The sequence below is a fragment of the Ammospiza caudacuta genome, chromosome Z (genome assembly GCF_027887145.1).
Source record: "Ammospiza caudacuta isolate bAmmCau1 chromosome Z, bAmmCau1.pri, whole genome shotgun sequence".
In the NCBI taxonomy this organism is placed as follows: Eukaryota; Metazoa; Chordata; class Aves; order Passeriformes; family Passerellidae; genus Ammospiza; species Ammospiza caudacuta.
Genome location: NC_080632.1, coordinates 87,643,359 through 87,665,554, shown reverse-complemented (window position 1 = coordinate 87,665,554; position 22,196 = coordinate 87,643,359). Strand labels below are relative to the sequence as shown.

At 55.5% G+C, this 22,196-nt stretch overlaps 2 protein-coding genes across 2 annotated transcripts; both read right to left on the bottom strand.

The window, feature by feature from the left end:
• Window positions 1-1,663: 1,663 nt before the first annotated feature.
• On the bottom strand, window positions 1,664-10,719 carry ONECUT2 (one cut homeobox 2). The gene is made up of 2 exons (XM_058824167.1): window positions 9,585-10,719; window positions 1,664-1,950 (listed from the first exon to the last, which is right to left on the bottom strand). Exons 1-2 carry the CDS (start codon window positions 10,717-10,719, stop codon window positions 1,664-1,666), a joined length of 1,422 nt encoding a protein of 473 aa, XP_058680150.1.
• Window positions 10,720-14,139: 3,420 nt separating this feature from the next.
• Window positions 14,140-21,714, bottom strand: ST8SIA3 (ST8 alpha-N-acetyl-neuraminide alpha-2,8-sialyltransferase 3). Its single transcript, XM_058823838.1, has 4 exons — window positions 21,545-21,714; window positions 20,390-20,512; window positions 18,068-18,625; window positions 14,140-17,894 (listed from the first exon to the last, which is right to left on the bottom strand). The coding sequence occupies exons 1-4, from the start codon at window positions 21,712-21,714 to the stop codon at window positions 17,612-17,614; spliced, it is 1,134 nt and encodes a 377-aa protein (XP_058679821.1). The 3' UTR covers window positions 14,140-17,611.
• Between the last annotated feature and the right edge of the window lie 482 nt (window positions 21,715-22,196).

The following is a 22,196-nucleotide window of genomic DNA, read 5'->3' as shown; positions in this document are numbered from 1 at the left end:
GAGAGGTGCCATGTGGGGCAGAAAGAGGGAAAACATAAAAGAACCCACCCTTCTGGCTGTACGGAGACTCACGAGCGGTTACCTGTCCAGAGATCAGTGGGGTTATGTGCATTAGTCGTGCAAGAGGAGAAACAAACTGAAACACAAGTAGTGAGAATCCTCATCTTTGGTATTGTAGCTGTTGAGGTTTTGGTTGCTCTGTTCCTTGTTCTTTTGAAAAAACTGCATAGGCACAAATTAAAGACAATCTTCGACTTTAAGAGGACTTGAGTTGTCAAATGAAGCAGCAATTGTACTGGCTTTGCTTTGTTCTCATTCTTGTCAACCCTTTCTTTGAGATCTGCTTCCGAAAACGTCCGAGATGTTTGTAGAACACAGTGTGGGACTCGTTTGCTTCCTGACATGCTTCCTTGGTTTTTTTTTTTTAATTTTTATTTTATCTTTCAATGGAACAGTTTGTTGCAGAAGAAGTAGGTGCAGAAAACGTTTCTTTGGTTTCGATTAATAGTACATAAAAAAGTCTCAAGTGTCTGTGGCGGAGCCCAGGCCGGTCAGCAGCCGGCGGCCGCCGCCAGGGCGGCAGAGAGGGCCTGGGGCTCGCCAGGCCCCCCCGGCGCCGGCCAGCCACCCGCACCTGCGGCCACAAGGACAAATGGCAAGGTATAAACATCTTTGGCTTGCAGAAATCCTGTCTCTTTGGTGTGCTGTGTTCCTGCCGGCTCGGCGAGCTGGCAGGGAAAAGGAACTTAGGGATGCGATAGAGCTAAACGCGGCACATCTGAAACGGTCAGTGGCATCTGAAGGGCTTGTTTCTGTTTCTTTTCCTGCTTGAAAGTACCATAAAATACTGATAAAATGAACAAAAATACACTGAACGCTGAAAAGGTTTCGGTAACAGCTGTTGCTGAGGAGAAACCAGATTCCCAGAAACTAAAAAGGATGTAATAATGTAAATTAATCTAAGTTCCAAAACATAGTGTTTGCTCCATGAACTGTAGCAGTTCCATCGACCTCCTGAGTGTGCCTTAGGTACAAGCACAGAGCTTGTGAGGAACTGCCAGCTGTGCTGGAGGCTCGTGCGCTGTTCCCGGGATGTCAGGCTGCAGCTGGCACAGCCGCCCTGGGCAGCCCAGGGCCGGGCTGTGGCTGGAGCTACCGGCTTTGTGCTTGATGCTTCGAGCTCAAGAGAACTGAACTTTTCTGATCCAAGAACAAGCTGATTAAATTAAACTAAAAAACCGACCAAAAAAACCTCAAATCTGATCTTTCCCTAAAACACGTAACAAAAAACCATGCCTGATTTTAAAAACAGGGTCTTGGGTTTTTAGTATCTGACTTTGTGCTCCGTTGTCGTGTGGCCGCAGGGTGGTGTGGCCAGCACACAGCAGGCGCCGGGCACGGGAGGCTGCCGGGCCGGCCACGGAAACCCGGGGCTCAGGAGAAACCTGCCTCAAGAACAACTCCCCTACGTTTCAGACCTGCTTCGCCTGTCCTGAGCATAGTATTGTGTGGAGAGAGGTTAAAGCGGAGCCTGCGCCTGCTAAGACTGAGAGAAGCCGTAGGAGTGGGACCAGCCGGGCTGGGCTTGGTTGCGGGGATTGTGCTTTAGTCACCGGCGCGGGGCCACGCTGCTCTCCGCGCTGTGCCGGCCGCGCCGCGCCCCTCACGCCTTGGTGCAGGTGCTGGGGGCCGAGGAGGAGCCCCCGGAGCTCAGGTCGTCCTGCCACTTCTCCAGGCTGCGCCGGCGCGCGTTCATGAAGAAGTTGCTGACGGTGGTGAGCTCCAAGCCCAGCTGCTGGGAGATGGTGATCTGCATTTCTTTGGAGGGACGCTTGTTCTCCTTGAAGATGGCGAAAAGCGTTCGGCGCTGGAGGTCCGTGAAAACCAGGCGGGATTTCTTCTGGGAGTTGTTCCGCTCTTTGTTGGGCTCTTGCTCTTTGCGTTTGCAGGCTGGGAGAGGGTGGCAGAGACAGAGAGAAAGCGTCAGGGTGGTGCCCACAGACCCTGCCAGCCACCCCGATGGCAGGCACTGTCACACGGTGTGGGCAATGTCACCAGCTGAGCCAGCACCATGCTGGCACGTGGGACCAGAGGGCTCCCAGAGGAATCCAGTGGGCTGCATTGCTTTTACATCCCCAATACCTCTCAATAGCCAGGAATAACAGCTGTACGTTAGTTTAGTCCCTTGAAACAGCCCAAAGCAAACCCCAGTCAAAGCTCCAGTAGCAGCAACTTTGTGTGAGCACCAAGGGGAAAAAGCACCAGGGAGCTCCCAGGGCAGGCCCTGGCTCACCTGGCCCTGCCCTGCTCCTCCCCTGCAGTGCCAGCACCCCAGGGCACCGCTCCCATGCCTGTCCCCTTGCCGGGGCATGTCCCGAGGGTGAAGCCAGCCTCAGAGCTCAGGTCACGCAGGGCAGCAGTGCTGGGCCATCGCTGAGCCCTGCTAATGGATCCTAAACCCCATTCGTATTAATAGCTGCTCTGTATTTATTAGCAGAGAGAGAACAGCAAGTGCTGAAACCAATACCGCTGCCGGAGCACACCCACACTTAAAAATAGCCTGCCCAGGCCGTCTGCAGCGGGCACAGAGAGAAAATCCATATGTTGATGTGGTTAGGTAATGTGCTGGGACAAAATGAGCCCAGAGAATTGATAAGCGGGCGGGTTTTAAGCAGCCCTGTTAAATAATTCTGCAGGTCTGGAACGTGAAATGAAGCTGGCCCAAAAGTAAAAATCAGACTGTGGAAATGTCTGTGATTAACCCAGTCAGGGCTGTACCTGTGTGGAGCCTGGCTCAGCCACTGTGGCACTGACTGTCTCCTTCCATGCAGGGACAGGACCTCAGAGCATTTCTGCAGGAAACTGGGGGATTTTCATGGAGTGGCTGACCCTGACCCCTCCCAGCTGCCAAATTCCAGTGGCTGCAGCCGAGCTGCCTCTGGGAGGGAGGTGAATGTCAGACCTCAAAGCACCCCAAAGCACAAGAGAAGGCTGGTCCTGAGAGTTGGGCTGAAACCAGACAGGGCTGTGGTGAACGTTCCCAGCACACCACGGCAGCAGGAAGCAGCAGGGATGCTCCTGTGAGCATCAGCGTGAGCCTGCCCCTGGCCCCAGTGGCCAGACTCACCTCTCCAAGGCCATTATCCCACAGGCAGCAGGAGGGAAGGGTTTGGGCCCTCTGAGTGCACCCCTGACACTGCACAGATAACATCCAGCTGCCTGTCTGAGCTGAAAAAGCAGATGTTAAGCTGGGTCCACTTGGCCACGTGTCCAGAATCCAGGAGGTGATGTCCCTGGTGCTGGGGACATGATGAGCAGCAGCATCTTTGCTGCAGCTCCTAATCGGTTCCGGGACACTGGGACGAGTGGAGTGTTTCCTACCATCACTAATTTATGTCCTGAGATACTCTGCGTTTTACAGTTATTGGTATCTGATAATAAATAATGCAGAGGTATGTGCTTTTTGATGCATTCAGTAAATACTTTGCTTGAACTGTTGAGTTTGCTCTTGAAAAGGCCCCACAAAGGCAAATGCTGCGCCTGACGTGCATCTCTCAGCAGAGAAAAATGGGGTGAGCACTCTAATAAAATCAAGTGATTTTCCGGGAAGAAAGAGAAAGGTTTTAACAGCAGAGGGAAGGGAAGAGACCATCTGGATTCTAAGCACAATTTGATTTATTAGCTGTGGTTAAACCTGAACATATCTTATGGAAGAAAATGGACAACCGGCAAGAACTGAAAGCCGTAACTGTGGAAAAAAATATACATAAAAATATAAAAGAAAAGTTTTTTCTTCTGCATTGGTTTAAAGATGCTCTTCAATAGAAACAACAGGAACTGCTCAGAACTGGGGCCAGTGCTGCTTCCCTTAGATGGACCAAAGTGGAGCCCCACAGCTTGAAGGGCATTAGGAGGATGCAGGGACCCGACACTGCACTGTGACACCCTGAGTATCATCACACTGAATTTCCCTGACTTTCTGCAACAATGACTCTGATTTTCCATTTTCTTCCCCACAAGAGAGGAACCTAGCCAGCCCAGGCATTCCAAAATGCCAGAAGTCCTGAAAAATACCGAGAAGCTCTAGTGCTCAGCTCAATCCCACCCTGTGAGCCCCCTGCAGCCACGAAACAAAGAGCAGGGGCTAAGCAGGAGCCAAGCAGAGACCAATGTTCCCTCAGTCCAGCAGTATGTCCTCACTCCCCACTGTTCCTAAGGACAAGTGGTGAATATTGATCTGCCCGTGTGGTTTGTGTGGGTGCAAAGTCACCCAAACCCAGTTATCTGTCTGATGGAACTAAAACTGCTCCTCTATTCGATTTTGGAGAGGACTCAGTGAGAGGGAAATGTAATTACTCTGGTAATACTGAACACAATGAAATGACCATCAAAACATTTTATAAAGATTTAAAATGTTTTTCTCTTGCTGTGATTCACTTAAAGCAACCCCTTGTATATCCCTGTTACTACAATCTTTTAAAAACTAGGCCTCAGAAATCAATTTGATTACCTCTCTGAATTAAGTATGCACGAATGAGAGCGATTGAGATCAATACAAATTAGGTTAAGTACTCCGCTGTGTACAAAATCATTATGGAACAAGGAGCAATCAGAATGAAGATGCAAATAATCACATTGTCGGGGTGGGCAGCCTCTGCTGCTCATCCCTGCTGCTGCACACACACCAAACTCCTCATTTTTGAAACCCTAGCTAGGAATGCCCTTGATGGCATTTATCCCAAAAAACAGATTGGATGTGTAGCACAAAGTTAATTCTGTTCTTCCAGGGAAGATCTGCTTGCTCATCCATTGTAATGGCGAGGTGTTCCCTGTCTGGAGATCCAGGATTCCTGCAGTGCTCTGAGAAGTTCACACCAGGAAGGTGTTCTCTTGGTACCCCACCTGCTGTTTCCCTCCCAGCACAGAGGAGAAGGTGTGTGGGAAGCCCTCCTCTGCTCTGCCTTCACCTCCTGCAGCCCAGCGCTGCCTGCCAAAGCTTAATGCCTCGTGCTCCCATCCCATTATGAGGGGATGAGAACTGCTGGAAAATCACCGCTGCTCATAAATATGTTCCCTGCTTACTGAGAGATATTTTGGTCTTGGAGACAATTTGCGTTTTGGGAACCTGCCAGCCTCTATCGCTTGTCTAATAATTCCTCTGAGCAGCATTTACCAGTGGTTTGAGTCCCTTTTTTCACAACGGAGCAGTTTGATTTTATAGCTCAAAACCCCCAAACAACCCCAAAACACTCCAATTTCTTTTTTGATTGCATTTCTCTCTGCCATCAGCGAGTTGTCTGGCTGATGTTATCACCAAACCCATTTGAGATTAGTCTGTTTGGTATGATTTCTGTGTGCAAACCCCTCTATAAATCAGAGAGCCTTTTATGTGAAAGTCTGCAAGATGGATAGAGCTGGATACAAAATCTTTTACCTTGGAAAAAGAGATGTATTATCTGTCCCGTTGGATATAGAGCTTTCCCTGCATATTCATCGCCCAGGTATGATGGGCTTTTTCCAGAGAAGACAGGAGACAGGATGGGAGCCTTAAATACAAACACATTGCTATCAGAAGGAAGGGAGTGTTCTTCTTCGCTGTGTCTAGTGGGGATAAGATGAGAAGCAAAGGGTTTAGAAGACAAAAAGTGAGATTAAGGCCAGTCATTAAGGGTTTTTTGTACCTGTAAGCCCTGGAAGAGATCGCTTAGGTAAAAAATCCCCCTCTGGATATGCTGAAGAAAGGGGCAGGCTGTGAGGACAAGCGATGCCTGCAGTCCCTTTCAGCCCGGAGCTCCATTCTCGGCACACCTGCAGAGCCCCGTGTGCACTCTGAAGGCAGCTCCAGGGGAGCTGCTCTGATGAGCGGCTGCTGCTTTAGTGCTCCGAGCCCGGCACAGCCGTGCTGGGGACTGCAGGACGCTTGTCATCTCCCTGTAATGGCTAATTGGGAGGGAAGGAACAGCTCCTGCAGCTGCTGGATGGCAGCAACATCCAGGACAAGGGTTTGTGAATAGCACCAGGGAGGAGCGCCAAGGATGAGCACCCGGGGCCACAGCGCGGAGCAAAAACACTCCTACAGAGGGTGGGAAGGACCGACACCGGTTACTGGGAAATAATCCTGTTGGCAAAAATGTTCTCACCTCTATGCATTCCTCAACAAAAGTAAATTGTGGCAATTTTCAGCTGGAGAGGAATACTTGAGACTGGGATATTTCAGTTGAAACAGTGATGGGCAAGAGATACAGGAAAAATAAAAAAGAGATGCTGGGGGGAAAATCTTCTAAGGAAAACAGCTTCAGAATGAGTAACACTTGATGGCAAATTAATTGTTTCTTTTAAAAAGTAGGGGAGAAAATACAGAAATGCATTTAAGCCAAAATGTACTCAGAATGAACTTCATCAAATAATCAAGAAACTGATAAAACTCGTTTGCTTTGCAAAAACAGGATTCAGATTTCTGTGTGGCAGAAACGCCTTCAGAAATGATGTGGAACAAAGAGCTGGGGCAGGGGATGATTTCGGAAAGTTGGTACATGAGAAATACAATTTATCAGCCAGCACCACAATTTACCGCATGGATTGCTCAAACACAACCACTAATCTATAGCTGAAGAGAGCACCAATATTTCAAGCCACTAAGCACCTTTCAAAGAACCTTTACATACCTGTATATTTAGTTCAGCACTAAGAAATAGCTTTATAAATAGGTAACGTGCCTGATACAGATGTTATCGTGCCTAATTTTTAGCTGGGGATGCAGACAACATAACAGTCTCAAAATCCAGGGAAGAAACATTTGGTAGGGCACAAAGAGGCAGAGGATGGCGGACAAGTGTGCACAGCCCACTCCTCACTATGACACCCTCTCCTCGGCTGGGGCACCTGGGGGTGCAGGGGCTGAGCCCTGGGATGTGGCACTGCCACCGCCCGCTCCTGGCACTGCCACGCACGGCTCGCCGGGCACAGGGGACCCCGCGGTCTCGTCTCGCTCCCGCTCTCCTCCTCCCTTCCCTCCGCCCCTGCTCCGGTCCCTTTCCGCCGCTCTCCGTGGTACTGACAGGGCACGGAGCGGGATCGGGCAGCTCCGCGCTAATGAACCGCTGATGGTGTTTCGGTACAAAAGCGTTTCATCATCAATAAGGCACCGCAGAAGGGAAACAGGCGGCGGGGCGCTCTGCTGACCCCGCAGAAATGTACGGATTGTCCGTCGGGGCTCTCCCGGGGCCGTCCCGAGGGGGCCCCGCTCTGCCGGTGCGGCCGCGGCCGGGCTCGGGCACCGGGAGCCGGCAGGGCGCTGTGCCCGCGGAACTGCCCCGCACAGAACGCCCACACCGCCCCGACAGAGGGCTCCTAAAGACCCCCGAGAAAAGACAATGAGCACAGAAATAATAACACTACATCGGATTAGGTTAGAGTAGGATAGACAACACTATATATCTTCTATAATAAGAAAAAATGCTGATCACACCCGCATTGCTACTGCTCCCACAGGGAGAGGGGGATTTCCCTTCAAGGACAGCAGATTTGCACCCCTCTTGGGGTGGGTGGTTGATGGGTATTTTTTGTTTTTAAACACCTGAAATACTTGTGGCTTTTTCCCCATGCTCAGGGAGATTTAAGCAAGCGAGCAAAGGGGGAGAAGGAAACACTGAGGCAATGGGGCCGCATATTCACACGTGGTAATAAAAGGAAATTAAAATAATCGATTTTCTGAAGGGAAAGGTAATTTGCAAAGGTCTTTCCCGCTCCATGGGGAGTCCATGGCCACTTAGCACCTGAGCTCTCTCCAAACTTTACTTCTGGATGCAGAGGCATTCAGGGGGCCTGGTAAAGCAGAGACCCAAAATTATACAGGCATAACTCTGCATGCAGCTGTGATTCCTGATTTTCTGCTCTATATGCAGGGCTCCACGGGGAACCCCCACCCGGGACCAGTGCTGGGAAGGAAAAGCACCAGCCACGTTACTGGAAATGAGCCGGCTCAGGTTCCAGATCAATGAAAACTGGGTCCACGCGTTGATGCTCCTGTTGCCAGCATTAATGCTCTTTTAATCTTCTAAACATTATCTGCATCGATTTCCCTCTCCATACACGTTTGTTTGTGAAGGCGACATCACCGCGTGCTCGGCAAAAAACCCGAACCCCTTGTGTCGCTCTGACGCCCCTATCAGAGCCCGGCACCTTCCCCTGGCTGCAAGCACAGAGGAGCCGGATGCCCGCGGCTGCTGGAAGGGACAGCCGAGTTTGCAGTCAGCGCTAGAGCCGAGCAGGGGATCAGCGTCCCTGTCCTGAACCGGGACTGCCCCCGCATCCCAGAGAGACCGAGCACTCTCCACGGCGTTCTGGAGACCCCAGGCCGTGGGTGTTTAACCCGCAGCACCTCTGCTTAGAGGTCGGCCAGGGATTAAGGCCATCAATCATGCATGGCTCCTGTTCGCCCTGCTCTGCCGCACCCCAGCCTCTCCGGCAGCTGCCCCTCGTGAGGGAACTCCCTGTGCCCATCTCCCCACCGGAGAGACCCCCGGGGCCCCTCAGAGCCCTCCGGCTGGGCCGGCAAGGCGGGCAGCCCTGGGAACAGCCCGCTGTGTACCTGCCCACTGGGAAACGATCTGCCCTCGTCGGGATCAATTGAAATAAAAGAAGGGCGGTCTCGGTGGCACAAATATCCCGGGATTTTCGTCGCTGTCAGAGCAGAGAGCCCCGGCCCCTGGCCCCCACCCTATGCTGCGGTTTGTCCCACGCGTATCTGCCCGTGCCACAGTCCCCCGTGTCCTTATACTGCCACGTCCAGGGTTGCGCGGTTCCCGGGGAGCGGGAAGGTAGCCCCGGCCGTGCTCCACGGCAGGCCCCGGTCCGCACCCGCGCAGGACCGGCCGAGGGGCCACCACCGGGCACCCACCGCGCCGCGGGCGCACCCCGCGCGGCCTCACAGCTCTCGCCGGGTCTGTCCCGCTGCCCTCGGGTGCGGGCGCTGCCGGGGGCGGTGCGAGGGCCGGTACCGGAGATCGGTACCGGGGGTTGGTACCGGGGATCGCTGCCCGCGCCCCCCCCGCGGCCCCCGCAGAACAATGGGGGCTGCGGCGCCCCGCGACCGCGCCAGGGGGCGCCCGCGCGGCCTCCGCGGACAATGCGGCCGGGCCGGGGCCGCGGGGGCTGCGCGGGGTCCGGCCCCCGCCCGCTCCCACCGGCCCCGCCTGTCCCGGGACGCGGAGCCCCCGCCCGGCCCCCGCGGTGCGCCCGGCAGGCGCAGGAGGGATGCTCACGGAGAGCGCGGTGCGGTGCCGAGTGCGCACCTTCAGCACCCGGCCCTGGAGAGCAGCCCCGGCCCCGCCGCCCGGCGGTGGCAGCGGAGCGCGCCTCTCCGCCGCCCCCGAGCCCCTCACAGCCCCGCCGGACACAACCGGGGTGCGCGGTGCCGCGGGAGGAGGGGACCGGCTAGCTGCGCACAGCCCCGCGGTTCACGGCGGAGCGGGGAAGCGGCCGGGCCGGGCCGGCGGAGGACACACTGCGGGGCCGGCCGGCCGCTCGGCGCTGCGCTCCGAGGGTCGCGCTGCGCTCCCCGCCTGGCACCGGTTTGCACCTACCTGCTAGCCGCAGGGCAGACATCCTCTGGAACTCCGGCTCCTGCAGCCACTTCCACATCCTGCGGAACGTCTCCCGGCCGGACTTGAGTTTACTCCAAGGCTTGGGGTTGCGCAGCAAGTCCGAGAGGGTCCCCTGGGAGCGGCACAGCACTCGTTGGGCGAAGATGGCCTGCGGGATGCTGTAGCGCTTCAGCTCCGCCGTGATCCTTTGTGCCACCTCCTTGGTGTTGATCTCCTCCAGCTGCCCCGCGCCGCTCCCCTGCGGGCCGGCGGCGGGGGGCGGCCGCTCCCGGCCGGCGGGCAGCGCGGGGCCGTGCGGCGGCGGCGGCCCGGGGGGCGCGGGGTGGTGCGCGCCGTTCAGGGGCGGCAGCATGGCCGGGGGCGTCCCCAGCCCCCGGGGCAGGTGCTGCTCCCCCCGCGCCAGCATCGCCGCGTGCGCCTCGAAGTTGGGGCTCAGCATCTTGTCGTGGCCGGGCGGCCCGTAGCCGTGCAGGCCCTGCTGGGAGCCAGGGAGCGGGCCCAGCCCGTTGCCCAGCGGCGAGAGGCTCTGCCCCACGGCCGGCACCTCCTTGTAGGGCCCGTAGAGGCTGTTGACGGCCGGCAGCCCGCGCTCGTCCCGCATGAGCGCGAAGCCGCCGCCGGCGCTGCCCGGCAGGCGCTGGTGGTGGTGGTGGTGGTGGGCGTGCGGATGGGCATGCGGGTGGTGGAACTTGTCGGAGACGGCGGAGATGGGCGGCAGGGGCTGGAGCGGCGTCAGCGTGGTGTAGGTGCCGCTCATGCCCATGCCGGGCGGCGAGGCCTCGCAGGGCACGCTCATGGCGTGGTGCAGCGGGATGGAGAGCTCGGGCCGGTACTCGGCGGCGCCGTCCAGCAGCGAGGCCATGCTGGGCACCATGGCGGGCCGGGTGGCGGGGGGCAGCTCCTGGTGCGGCGGCGGCGGCGGCGGGGGGGGCGGCACCCGGAGCGGCCCCGCGCTGCGGCCCCCGTGGTGAGGGCTGGGGCTGCCCATCATCTCCGGTTCGTGCCCCGCCGCCCCGTGCAGGCTGCCCAGCGGCTCCATCGCCAGCTCGGGGTTCATGGCGCACGCACCCGGTTCCCCGCCCAGGCACCGCCGGCCGCCGCGCCCGCTCCTCATCCGCTCATCGGGGCGGCGGCCGCCGCGGCCCGGGGCTGCCCGCCCCACGGGCAGCGGCGGCTCAGCCGGGCCCGCCGCGCCGGCCCCGCGCCATGTCCTCGCCTCGCCGCCGCCGCCGCCGTCTGCGGGCGGCGGGAGCTGTCCGGGGCCGCTCCGCCCCGGCCGCGCCCGCGGGGCCGGGCTTGAGCCGCGGGCGGGCGTGAGGGCGGGCGTGAGGGCGGTGGGAAGGGCGGGAAAGGCGGGCGCGCGGGAGCATTGGTGGGCTGAGGGTCGGGGGGCGTGGCCTCCGTGAGGGGACGTGAGGGGAGGGCGGGGCCGTTAAAGATTCCGCCGCCTTTGTAGCGTGCGGTGCCGCCGGGAGCTCCCGGGATCGGCCCGGAACCGGACCCGGCAGCGGCCGGGGGTCCTCCCGTACCGCCGCCACGGGGATATGCGGTGACGGCTGCGCGGCGGCCGCGCGGCTCTCCTCCCGGCAAGCGGCTCCGCATCCCCCGGTCCCTCAGCCCAGCCCTCAGCCGGCGGCTCCCGGGGCCCCGCTGAACACAGCCGGCCCTGCTGCCTCCCTGTCCGCTGCTGCAAACCAAGGTACAGCGCTGATCTGTGCTGTTGGTTATTGGTTATAGGTTGCCTTAAATGCGGCTGAATTCGGGCTCATTAATAAGGTGTGATGAATGTACCTCACCCGGGGGTGGATGGTGAGTCCCAGGAGCCCGCCATCCCCGTGCCGCCCGCTGGCACACGGCTGAGGGGTCCCGCTCCCGGTGCACACACACACGGACAGGCTCTCTCCCCTCATCCCAGGGAAGGGCCGGTTCTCCGGGCCGCCCTCAGCCCCGCGCCTGGCAGGGGCAGCGCTCAGCTCCGCAGGGCACTGGGCGTGCGGCTGGCAGCGCGGCTCTGCACAGGGGCAGCGCGGATGGGAGCGGACAGGGACCGGGACCCGAGGGGACAGCACACCCTGGCATGCAGCTGGCAAGCGGGGACTTGCCTGCTATGGCACAGCCCGTGCAGGGCCCCTGTGCCAAGACACACCGGGTCGGACTGTGCCCGCTGCTCCCAGCCGTGCAGTTCACTGCTTCTCCTTTAATCAGCAGCAGCAACAGCAGTCTTGAGTGTCTTTGAGTTTTGTGTAGTCCTTATCTCGGCCCTGATAACCGTCCCCGTATTTGTGAAAGTCCCACCTCCGCTGGGTCTTTCCAGTAACTAAAAGAAGGAAATGGGTAGAAATGTCACCTTTTGGACCCTCGATCATCAGGCCACTCACTCTCCAGAGCGCCTGGTATCTCCTTGCAAACAGGTTGTGTATGACAGGGCCCAGTTTCCCTACAGATTAGATCCCAAAGGATAATGATCAGTTTCTTTCCATGCTGTCATCACAATGTCTCTGGAGCTCCCGGGGTTTTCTGAGCTGCTTTTTGGCACTATCAGGCGGGTATAAAGTGGAGTTCCCCCCACCCCAGCTACTCCTCCCGCTGCCAGCTTGTGGTGAGGGGAAAAAAAGGAAGACAGAAAAGAAAGCTCTGGCGTGAGGTGCCTTTGTTCAGGGCAATTTAGGCGTGAAATCTTTTTGTCCTTCCTAAAGGAAGGCAAAAGTTGCGGTTGATTTGGAGAAAAAAGAGGCGAATGCAGCGCTCCTGAGTCGGAGGTGCCTTTGTGGGCAGGCGGGAGGAGGGTGGGTGGGCAGACCCTGATGGGGATCTGGTGCCGCACATGAGCTGGTGTCTGTGTCCTCCCCTTTCCTCTCTTTTCCACTCTTTTCCTCTTGCCTTGCCTTCTTCTCCAACAAATTCATCAGGTCTTTGACTTTTTCTTTCCAAACCTGCACCTGATGGCTGTGTCCCCTGAGGATGTTTTGTTACACACCGTAGTGTCAAAGTCTGGTGTCTTTCCAAGTTAATTTCAAAACCTTCCTGGGGATCAAGGTGTAAACATCCTGCGTGGTGCAGCTGTAGCCGAGGGTCCGATCTGACGGGCAGTGCCTGCCCCCAGAGGCAGGAGGGTGCCGGGTGTCCTTTGTCACACAGGCAGGACAAGGTGCCGCCGAGCTGGCAGCTGGGCACGGTGGGCAGGAGCGGTGCCGGGGGGCCGGGGGCTGCTGCTGCTGCTTCCAGCCCAGCGAGCTGGGGCTGCCCAGCGGGACAGCGTTCCCTGCCTGCATGGCTGCCTTTGCCAGAGGCTGTCCCTGCTCCTGGGGGAGGGAGGAGGGGGTTTCTTTGTTAGCTTCCCTTCTCCTGTCTGCCTGCAGCCAGCCTCCCCTGCCACCGCCGGGTGTCCTTGCTCCCCCCAAGAGGCAGCGGTGGGGTGGCCAGGGATGGCAGGCTGGGACAAACCTGGGGAGTGACCTGGCCTGGCTGAGCTTTCTTGCCCAGCATCCCTCTGGTTTGGGCTGTGGCTCCCCTGGGAATATGAAATTTAATTCCTCTCCTCTTTTGTTCTCTGGAGTTTTCTGTAGTGTCCTGCAGCACCCGCACCTGACCCAAACCATGCAGGAAAGGGTGACTGCAGGGTGACACCTCAGTGCAGGACACGGCACAGGCACAGAGAGTTCTCCTCTAAAGCAGCTGGCCAGGGCCTGCAGGTGTCATTTTCACCTGCTTTCAAACAAACGTTGCAAGTGTTTTCTTTGGCATTTTGAAACTGGTGTCACAAGCCCGTTCTCTGCAGAGCGAGCAGCTTCAGCCCCTCAGGACAGAGCTGGACATGGGGCAGGGGGCTCAAGCCATGCTGGCCACTGGCACCCTCCAGCCCCAGCACCCATGGCCAGCAGAGCCTTCCTCACATTTACCAGCGGGAGAGGAAGGAAAGGATTTTTCCTATGCCATCCCCATACCCAAATTGGGTTATAGGACTATAGATCCCTGCCTCTCTGCCAGAATGGTCTCAAGGATAAATGTATGGGCTGTAGTGGGTTTAGTGGTGGGACACAGCACAGACAGAGCATCTGGCATGGCTCTGCTCCTGTGCCTGCCAGCCTGGGGGACTCGGTCCTGGGAGTTCATGTGAGCTCCTAAAAACACACGGCAGAATTCCTGCCAGTGAGGGCACTGCAGTGCTGGAGCCAGCAGCAGGTCACCTGGAACAAGAAACAGCAATGGGCTGTAAGATGTTCCTGGGGATGTATTTCACCTTAATGAGCAAATACCCTGAGCCAATCACTGCCCACATTCCCACACTTTTTATCTTCACCTATTTCACAGGAGTGCAGAATTTGATCCATCACACCAAGCCTGTTGCACTGCATAATTAAATATAGGCAGCATTAAGCAACACTTTTGGCAACTCCTCTGGTGAAGTTTTCCAGTAAAACCTATCAGTGGCCCTGAGCAGTTTGGGAAATAATAATAAGGAAGAAGCAGAGGCAGTGGAGTTTTACAGACTCCCAATGCACAAGAAACCATTTTATTTAAAAACAATGCATTCAATATCAGGTTATGGCACATGAGTCAATGCTGCAGGCACATCTCACCACGGGATCACACTGAGAGCTCCTGAGCCCCGATGCTCGTGCCGAGGGGAGCCAGGGCACCAAGTGCTGTGCTCCAGCCTGGGCTGGGGACACACTCGGCCTGGGGACACACAGAGCCTGGTGCCAGCCCTGGGGACACACACAGCCTGGTGCCAGCCCTCAGCCCCTGTCCCAAGGCTCTCCGTGGTCATGGGGCTGGAGCAGATCCGCTTGCAGCGTCCTTCCCACCACTCACCTGAAAGGTGCCCTGGCCCTTTATGAACATCAGCCATTGAAAAATAAACGATGCTTTTAGTATGGCCCTTACTAATGAAAACTTTATTACAATTATGGCATTTTTTTCTTTTTTTTTATGTTTATATTTTTTATCGAAAACAACTCCGTCAGGCATTGAACTGTAGAGCCATTGAAAGAAAGACACATTCATTTACAGAAAACCTGCTTTTTCCTGTTTGCCCTGTTTTTGCAGCCTCCATTCACAGTTAGCTCTGTTTCACAATCTCCTGCTTTTTGGCTTAGTGTTACAACTAAACCTGGTAGCCAAATGCCTGTTTTCATCTGCCTTGCTACCATTCACCAAGGAGATGCAAGCAACAAAAACAGAGAGCCAAGATGTATGAAAGAAGAGAGGAAACATGTATTCCCAGTCCTATGTACACCCCCAGCCCCTTGGCAAAGGGGCTGGAGAGGAATGTGGCTGCCACTGGACGCTGTCCTGGCAGCCCAGGGCCAAGCAGGGTCTCCCAACAGAGGGAGCAGCTCAGGAGGACTTGTCTGGATTTTGGAGCCTCAAATGTTTTGTACTTACAGGTATTGATCACGCTGCATTAGCTCTGTTGGCTTGTCTAGACATTCAGTCATGGGAAGGAGAGTTCTCTCATGCAGGAAGGTTTGGGGCCAAAGAGAGGGAAGGTGATGCCACTTGCAGGGGCCACTGGCTGTCCTGAGCGAGGAGGGCAGCCCCCAGCACCTTGTAAATAACTATTAAATAAATAATAAAGATGCTTTTTTATTAATGCAAAGGCATTTGTGCTGGAGAGAGGCAGTCCCAAAGAGCCTCTTCTCCTCAGCCACTGTCTTGTCCATCCCTTGCCATCCTCACCTCTCCCTCAGAGCCCACCTGGCAGAACAAAAGCTGTGCACTTTGAGATGGTTTTCCACCTTGCACAAGCTTGGGCAAAAGAATATTGATACTAAGAAGCAATTTACTTTGGGCTGTGCTGCGCCATCGATCACGGGGCAGAAGTCCCCATTAAAATCAATGATTCTGAAATGTTCAATGTGGGTCTGGAGCATCGATGGGGAGTTTTGCTTAAAAATCAATGATGTAATATGGCATTCTGTCAATAATTTTTCTGTATTCCCATTTCCAAATATTTGCAGTCAGTTTTGTGCTTCCTTCTCTTCATTTGGTGCCTCTTTGTGCTTTTGGAAAGTTCTGGTGGTGACGCCAGGACTGGCAGGGAGTTCTGCCCCTCTCCAGGACCACGGGAGGTTCCAGAACTGTATGGAGCACACTGCTCCCCGCTTTCATGCCAGTATAATGATAATAGCTCTCATTTCTTTAATTTGCTGAGGAGAACTGATGGGTCCCCACAGGAAACTGGTAAAAGGCCTCTTGATAAAAATACCTGGCATTTAGAGAGGCCAAGAAGGGTCACTCAGGGTTTGGAGTGACCCTTCTGCCCCCGTGGGCTCTTTGCCTTTAGGATTGGAGTTGCTGGGCACTGCTTTACCATGGGTCTCAGTGACCAGCACGGCTGTTGTACAGCTCCATAGGAAACAATGGCAGAAATTATTAATTCCTGCCCTTCATTAACGACCAGAGCAGAGCTCTTCTCTCCCTGTGCAATTTCTGGCTTGGGGCAAAACCATCTGTGTGCTCCAGCACGTGGAGAAGTGTCCCTGCAGTGGTGCCTGGTCACTGCCAGCCCCACCACTCCCAGAGGCAGTGACCCCACAGCCCTTGCTGGCACTGGGGGGACATCACCACTGCCCCACTGTGGCTCCATGAGCTGGGAAATGTGGGGTATTTCCAATGAAGGAGAAAGCCACCAGCTCCTTCTCCACCCAGGGGTGTTGGGGAGAACCATCCTGGCTGCAGTGGGCACCAGGACATGCCTGGGCTGCTCAGCTTGGGTGCTGTGCTGGAGATCTCCTTCCTCATCTCCTATGTCTGAACACAGGTAAAGAAGCTAAGGAAAATTAACTTGTGCCATTTTAAATACTGGATTGTGCATCTTCTGTCATTGTGGGGTCAGTTCTCACTCAGAACAGTAAAAAATGGTTAAATACTTGCCAGCATAGTCATAAGAAACCCAGTTATTTCCCAGGCTCCTTTATCCTGAGACGTAATGGCCAACGCTCCCCAACTGTAAGTGACCCTATTGTTTGTCCTGTCCCCAAACAGCTGGATTTCCTGTGGTGCCAAGGAAGCAGCTGCCCTGTCTGCCTCGGAGTGCTGCTGGTGATGGGGAAAGGGGGACACTGCTCCAGCTGGCTGACTGGTAAGTTACAGACATAAATGGGGAAATTTGGTCATGGCATTGCCTCTTCCCTGCGCTCCAGCTCTGCTCACTTCCCTACAAAAACTGGTTTTAAAAATCCCAGCACCTGGCTTCCATTTTTGCCCATCCTGCCAGTCCCTGCCCAAGCAGAGGGATGAGGTTTGGGGCTTTTCTCACCAAATAGGTCTCCAGAGAAGCCTAATTCTGTATATTGTGGTGGTTTAAGTTTAAAATCAAATGACAGAATAGCATCAGCTGGATGGGAATGAACATGCCTCCATCTGTCTAGTCTGGACTAGGATCTGTCCCGAAAAGGAATTAAAACACTGAAGTATTCCAAGAGTGATATAAACACCTAGCTAAGGTATGAGCCACTTTGTGACCTTCTTCTTGTTATTCTTTAAAAAATGTAAAATTCAGTAAATAGGAAAATACCCAAGTGGTGGAAATCAGGATCCACACTGAGGAGCTTGCGTGTGACAATGCGCTGGAATTCCGAGTGGCTTCCTCCATCGGCCACGGCAACGCTGAGCTATTGACAGCAACAGATACAAAAGAAGCAAAACCTTTTAAAAGTAGCATTTCTAGCTCTAATGGCAAGGAACAATAAAATTATTTAGGGTGTTTAGTAGAATGCTAAAATATGAACAGATATTAAAACATACTGAGTGGCTTATCTAGAAATGCAAAATGTTTCAACTTTGCAGCTGCACAAATCGCATCCACAGAACATGATAAAAGCTTCTGCACCGCTAAATACGCTGAAACCTTGGATGAGCAGTAGCTGAAAAGCATCTTTAAATTATGGAAAAGATTCTAGGGTGGGTTTGTTTTCTTTTTAGAATTCGATCTGAAGAACGTTTAATTTGGTTTTGGGCACTTTTTTAGACAATTGTTTGGCACTTCAAGATTTAGGTTCTTAGGCACAATGCGACAAGGTGAGTTTGGCCAGTCCTTCACCGTGCATCCTGTAGAGCAGCTGGAACTCTGCAGGCAGCTGGTGGGACTCCTGCCACTTGGTGGTGAACTTGGTTCCCTTCTTGTCGTAGTAGTGGTACGGGAGGTCCTCCCGCGTGTTGGGGTCGAAGGCGAAGGGCCAGAATCCGTACAGGTGGATCTCGTCACAGATGGCCGAGGCCAGGGTGTACATGAGGATACCTGTGCTCAGCCGCTTCGGGGACAGGTGCTTGTTCCGCCAGTACCTGGGAAAACAAGAGGGACTCAGACTCAGGCTGCTCAGAAGTAGCTGGAGGCTGTTCTGAAGCAACCACAAAACGTCAGTGGCTCTCGCAAGCAGTGCTCCTGACTAGCCAGATGTGCCTCCCACATCAGGCATGAGGGGGAAAATCGTTAGGAGATGTATTTGGCCACCCACCTGTTAACGTGCTGCATGATATTTCCTGGCCAAGCCAGCTGGACCTTTAGCTGCCCTCTGTGCTCAACAAAGAAGTCAACCAGTGTTCTTGTGACTGTCGCCGACGTGTGGAAGAAAAAAGCGGGGATCCAAAGGATGGCCCCGTCGAGCTTTTTCAAACTTAGAAAGAAGTTGTTGCGATCCTGAATGGTCAAGAGGTTGTTGTAATACTTCTCCAGGATGCTGGGGTTGAAGGTGGTAAGGTTGGTTTTCCTTCCAACATCTTTCTGGAAAGCCTCGGTCGGAGCAAAATTGCAGCGGAAGACAAAATCCGATTTATCAATTTCCTGCCCGCACTGGCTCCCGGTCAGGATCCCGCTGTTGCCGACCACGGCACAGATGTTGTAGTGCTTGTTCATGATGGGAGACACGTCAGGCAGCAGAGACCTGAAGTTATTGCTGATGGCAAACACATACTTATGGCTGGAGTAATCGTAGTGCATCAGCTGCCCGATCCGAACGCTGCTCTTGATCAGAGAAAAGTTTTTGATGACGTCAACATGCTGAAGGATTTCTTGCCTAAAACAAGAACAAAATAGCAGAAAACGAGGAGCTCTATTTACCCTTTTTTGCAGTGGATTTGTTTGCCACCTAGACTTATGTTTTTCCTTTTTTTAATTTAAAGTGTACTGAAGTAGTTTCCTGAGCAACATGGTGCAGTGGCTTTTAAATCAATATAAATAGATGGGAATGAGGGAGCTGGCTCCTCACTTTTAGGTCCACTTGGATTTACTGGCTGGTGCCTACTGATGCCAGCTCAGGCTGTGCCTGTGCCTCTTGGAATGGTGTCAGGATTAAAATATGGGATTGGCTGCTTAGGACAAGGGGTGCAGCTCCCATTACAACCCCACAGCCACCCAGCACTGCACTGCCCTGTCTGGGCAGTGACACAGGGTAGGCACAGCGTTCTGCTGGGACTCTGTGTGCCTCTCATTCCTGGCGCAGCCACAAGGCACGTGAAACAAACCCAGGATATCCAACTGAATTGACAGGAGACAATTTATATATATTTATATTTATGTTTTCATTAACAAGCTTCCAATCACAAAACCAAGCGACAGTCACTGTCTCCATCTATGCAAATATAATTCCTTAATTCATATTTGGGCAAGCACAGCAGCACTTTTAGGAGGGTTATTAGGGATACTTACAAAGAAAACAAAACCAATCCTGCTTGGGAATTTCCCTTGCAGGGCATAAAATTAGAAACTGAATAGGACTTTATTTACTTATGTTTATGGAAAACAAACAACCATTCCTCCAGCTCACATCCCCCAATGTCTGAGCATTAATGGAGTCCCACTGGGTGCCCTAATTATGGGTTCTGGCTGACGGACAAGTGCAAAGGCAGCTCCTTGAGGCATCAGCTAAAATCATCCGAGGGGTAGCACAGGAGCAGGCTTATGGAGCTGCTGGTGCCAGGGATGGAGCAGCACCGAGGGGGGCCACTGTCACTGTCACACAGCCTGGGAGATCCTGGGAAAAGATGGGACTAAGTGCCAAGGGCAGTACTTGTCCTGCTGTCCTTGGACTGTGGCCTGAAGGGAGGAGAAGAGCCCAAACCCTGCACTGAGGGGTGCAGCAGCCCCATCCTGCCTGGCCACAGAGCCAGATTCCTGCTCCGCAGGTGGGACATGTGAGCAGAGCCACCAGGCAGCCCCTAAACCAGCAGGCATTTGGCAGGACAAAATTACAGTCCAACATGGCAGTAGCTGTCCTAAATGGCTACATGGTTTTATTTTCTTTTACAGAAATGCTAAATATATGCAATCAGCAAATAGATGTATGTATAAAGAGCACAAAGCTGTGTGCCTGCCCCCGCAGCTGGAGCGGAGCTGGAGGCAGAGCAGCACTGCACTTGCTCAGAACTGCCAGCAGCTGGGAACTTTCTCTGTGTGCCTCTGGCCTCCATGAGCACAGCCTTTCATGGCTTTACAGGCCAAATGCTTCCACTCTTAAACCACTGCTATTTATCCTGGAGTAATGACAATTCCAGTTGCACACCAGGAAACTGGGTCACGTTCTAGTACAACAACTAAGTGTGTTGCAGCCTGGTGTCCTGCTCTGAAATAATCCAGTCTTTCGGGACAGCTGCAAGTGTCTAGGGGAAAGCTCTGGTTCAGCCTTTGTCTCTTGCCGCTGGCAATTTCCTCAGAGCTCGGAGCACTTAGCAGGGTGCTGCGTTCCCTTAGCTGCCCGGAGTGCTTAGCAGGGTGCTGCATTCCCTTAATGCCGCTGGGAAGGGGCACGGCCGGGCCGGTCAGTGCCCAGGCGCTGGCTCACCTCTGGTGGGCAAAGGCGCTCCGGTTGAACACCCACTTGGAGGGCTTGTCCTGCAGCTCTTGGCCCAGGGAGTTGGTGAGGGGCACGAACGAGGGGTCCAGGAACTTCAGTGCAAACTGAGACCTGCAGGTGGGCACAGACGCCAAAACACGCACACACATGGGGACACATGGAGTCATAGAGACAGCCATGCACACACATGTACACATGGAGACCCAGAGACAGCCATGTACACACATGGGGACACATGGAGTCATAGAGACAGCCATGCACACACACGTACACACATGGAGATACAGAGATACCCATGCACACACATGGGGACACGTGGAGTCATAGAGACAGCAATTTTCACATATGTACGCACGTGGAGACACAGAGATACACATGTACATACATGGGAACACATGGAGACAGAGATACCCATGCACACACATGTACACACATGGAGACACATGGAGACACAGAGATAGCCATGCACACACATGTACACACATGGAGACACATGGAGACACAGAGACAGCCATGTACGCACATGGAGACATTCATGCACATGCATGGGGACACATGGAGACACAGAGACAGCAAATTACACACATGGAGACATCCATGCACCGACATAGGAATGCATGGAGACACAGAGGCAGCCATGCACACACATGGGGACACATGGAGGCACACACATGGAGACACCCACGGATAGACATGGGGACACCCACGCACATACATGGAGACACTCATGCACACACATGGAGACACCGGTGCGCAGCCATGGGGACACACATGGAGACACCCACACACACATATGGAGACACATAGAGACATGCGTGCAGCACCCATGAGGACACCCCCGCAGACACAGAGACGCCCACGCAAGCACACAGCACACGTGCACACACAAACCACACACACAGACCCCCACAAACCCGCAGCCCGTTACCGGCCGAGCCCGACCCGCCCCCGCGGCCGCCGCCATCAGCACCACGGAGAGCGCCCGGCGCCGCCGCCGTGCCGCGGCCGTGCCGGTGCCCCCGCCCGCCTCCCCGCAGCCCGGCCCGTGCGGTGGCCGCTCCCGGCGCCGTCCGGTCCCGCTCCGCGCCCCCCTCGCTGCCCGGCCGGGCCCGGCCCGGGCCGCCATGGCGGGCCGCGCCTCACCGGAATCCCGCGTGGAACATGTACATGCGGGGCCCGGCGGCGCGGGGCGCCCCGAAGATGTTGTCCTTCTTGAGCGAGACGTAGCTGATGAGGGACAGGATGAGCAGCGCCACGCTGAGCATGACGAGCCCCAGCACGCTGGCCACCCGCACCATCTTGCAGCTCCGCATGCCGGAGGCGGCCCCGCGGCTGGGCGGGTGCGGGGCGGCCGCGCCGCTACATTGGGGGCGGCGGCGGGGCCGGGGCCGGGCCGGCTCCGCCGCGCTCGCAGGAAAATGGAGGGACGGGGCGGTGAAATGGCAGCCGGGAGCGCCCGCACGGCCCCGCACGGCCCCGCACGGCCCCCCCGCTCCCCCGGCAGCCGCGGCCGGACGGCCTCGGGCGCAGCACGGCGCCCCGGTGACCCCCGGCAGGCCCAGCGAGGCCCGGCAAGGCCCTGTGCCACCCCCGGCCCCAGCGAGCCCACCACCGACACCAGGTGTCCCCTCGGCGTCCCCAGTGTGCCCTCAAAAGCCCCAGTGCCCCCCGGAAAGCCGCAGCACCCCCCAACGGCCCCGGGGTGTCTTCCAGAGCAGTTCTCAGCCCCAGTGTGCCCTCAAAAGCCCCAGTACCCCCCAACAGCCTCGGGGTCTCCTCCGCAGCAGTTCCCCCC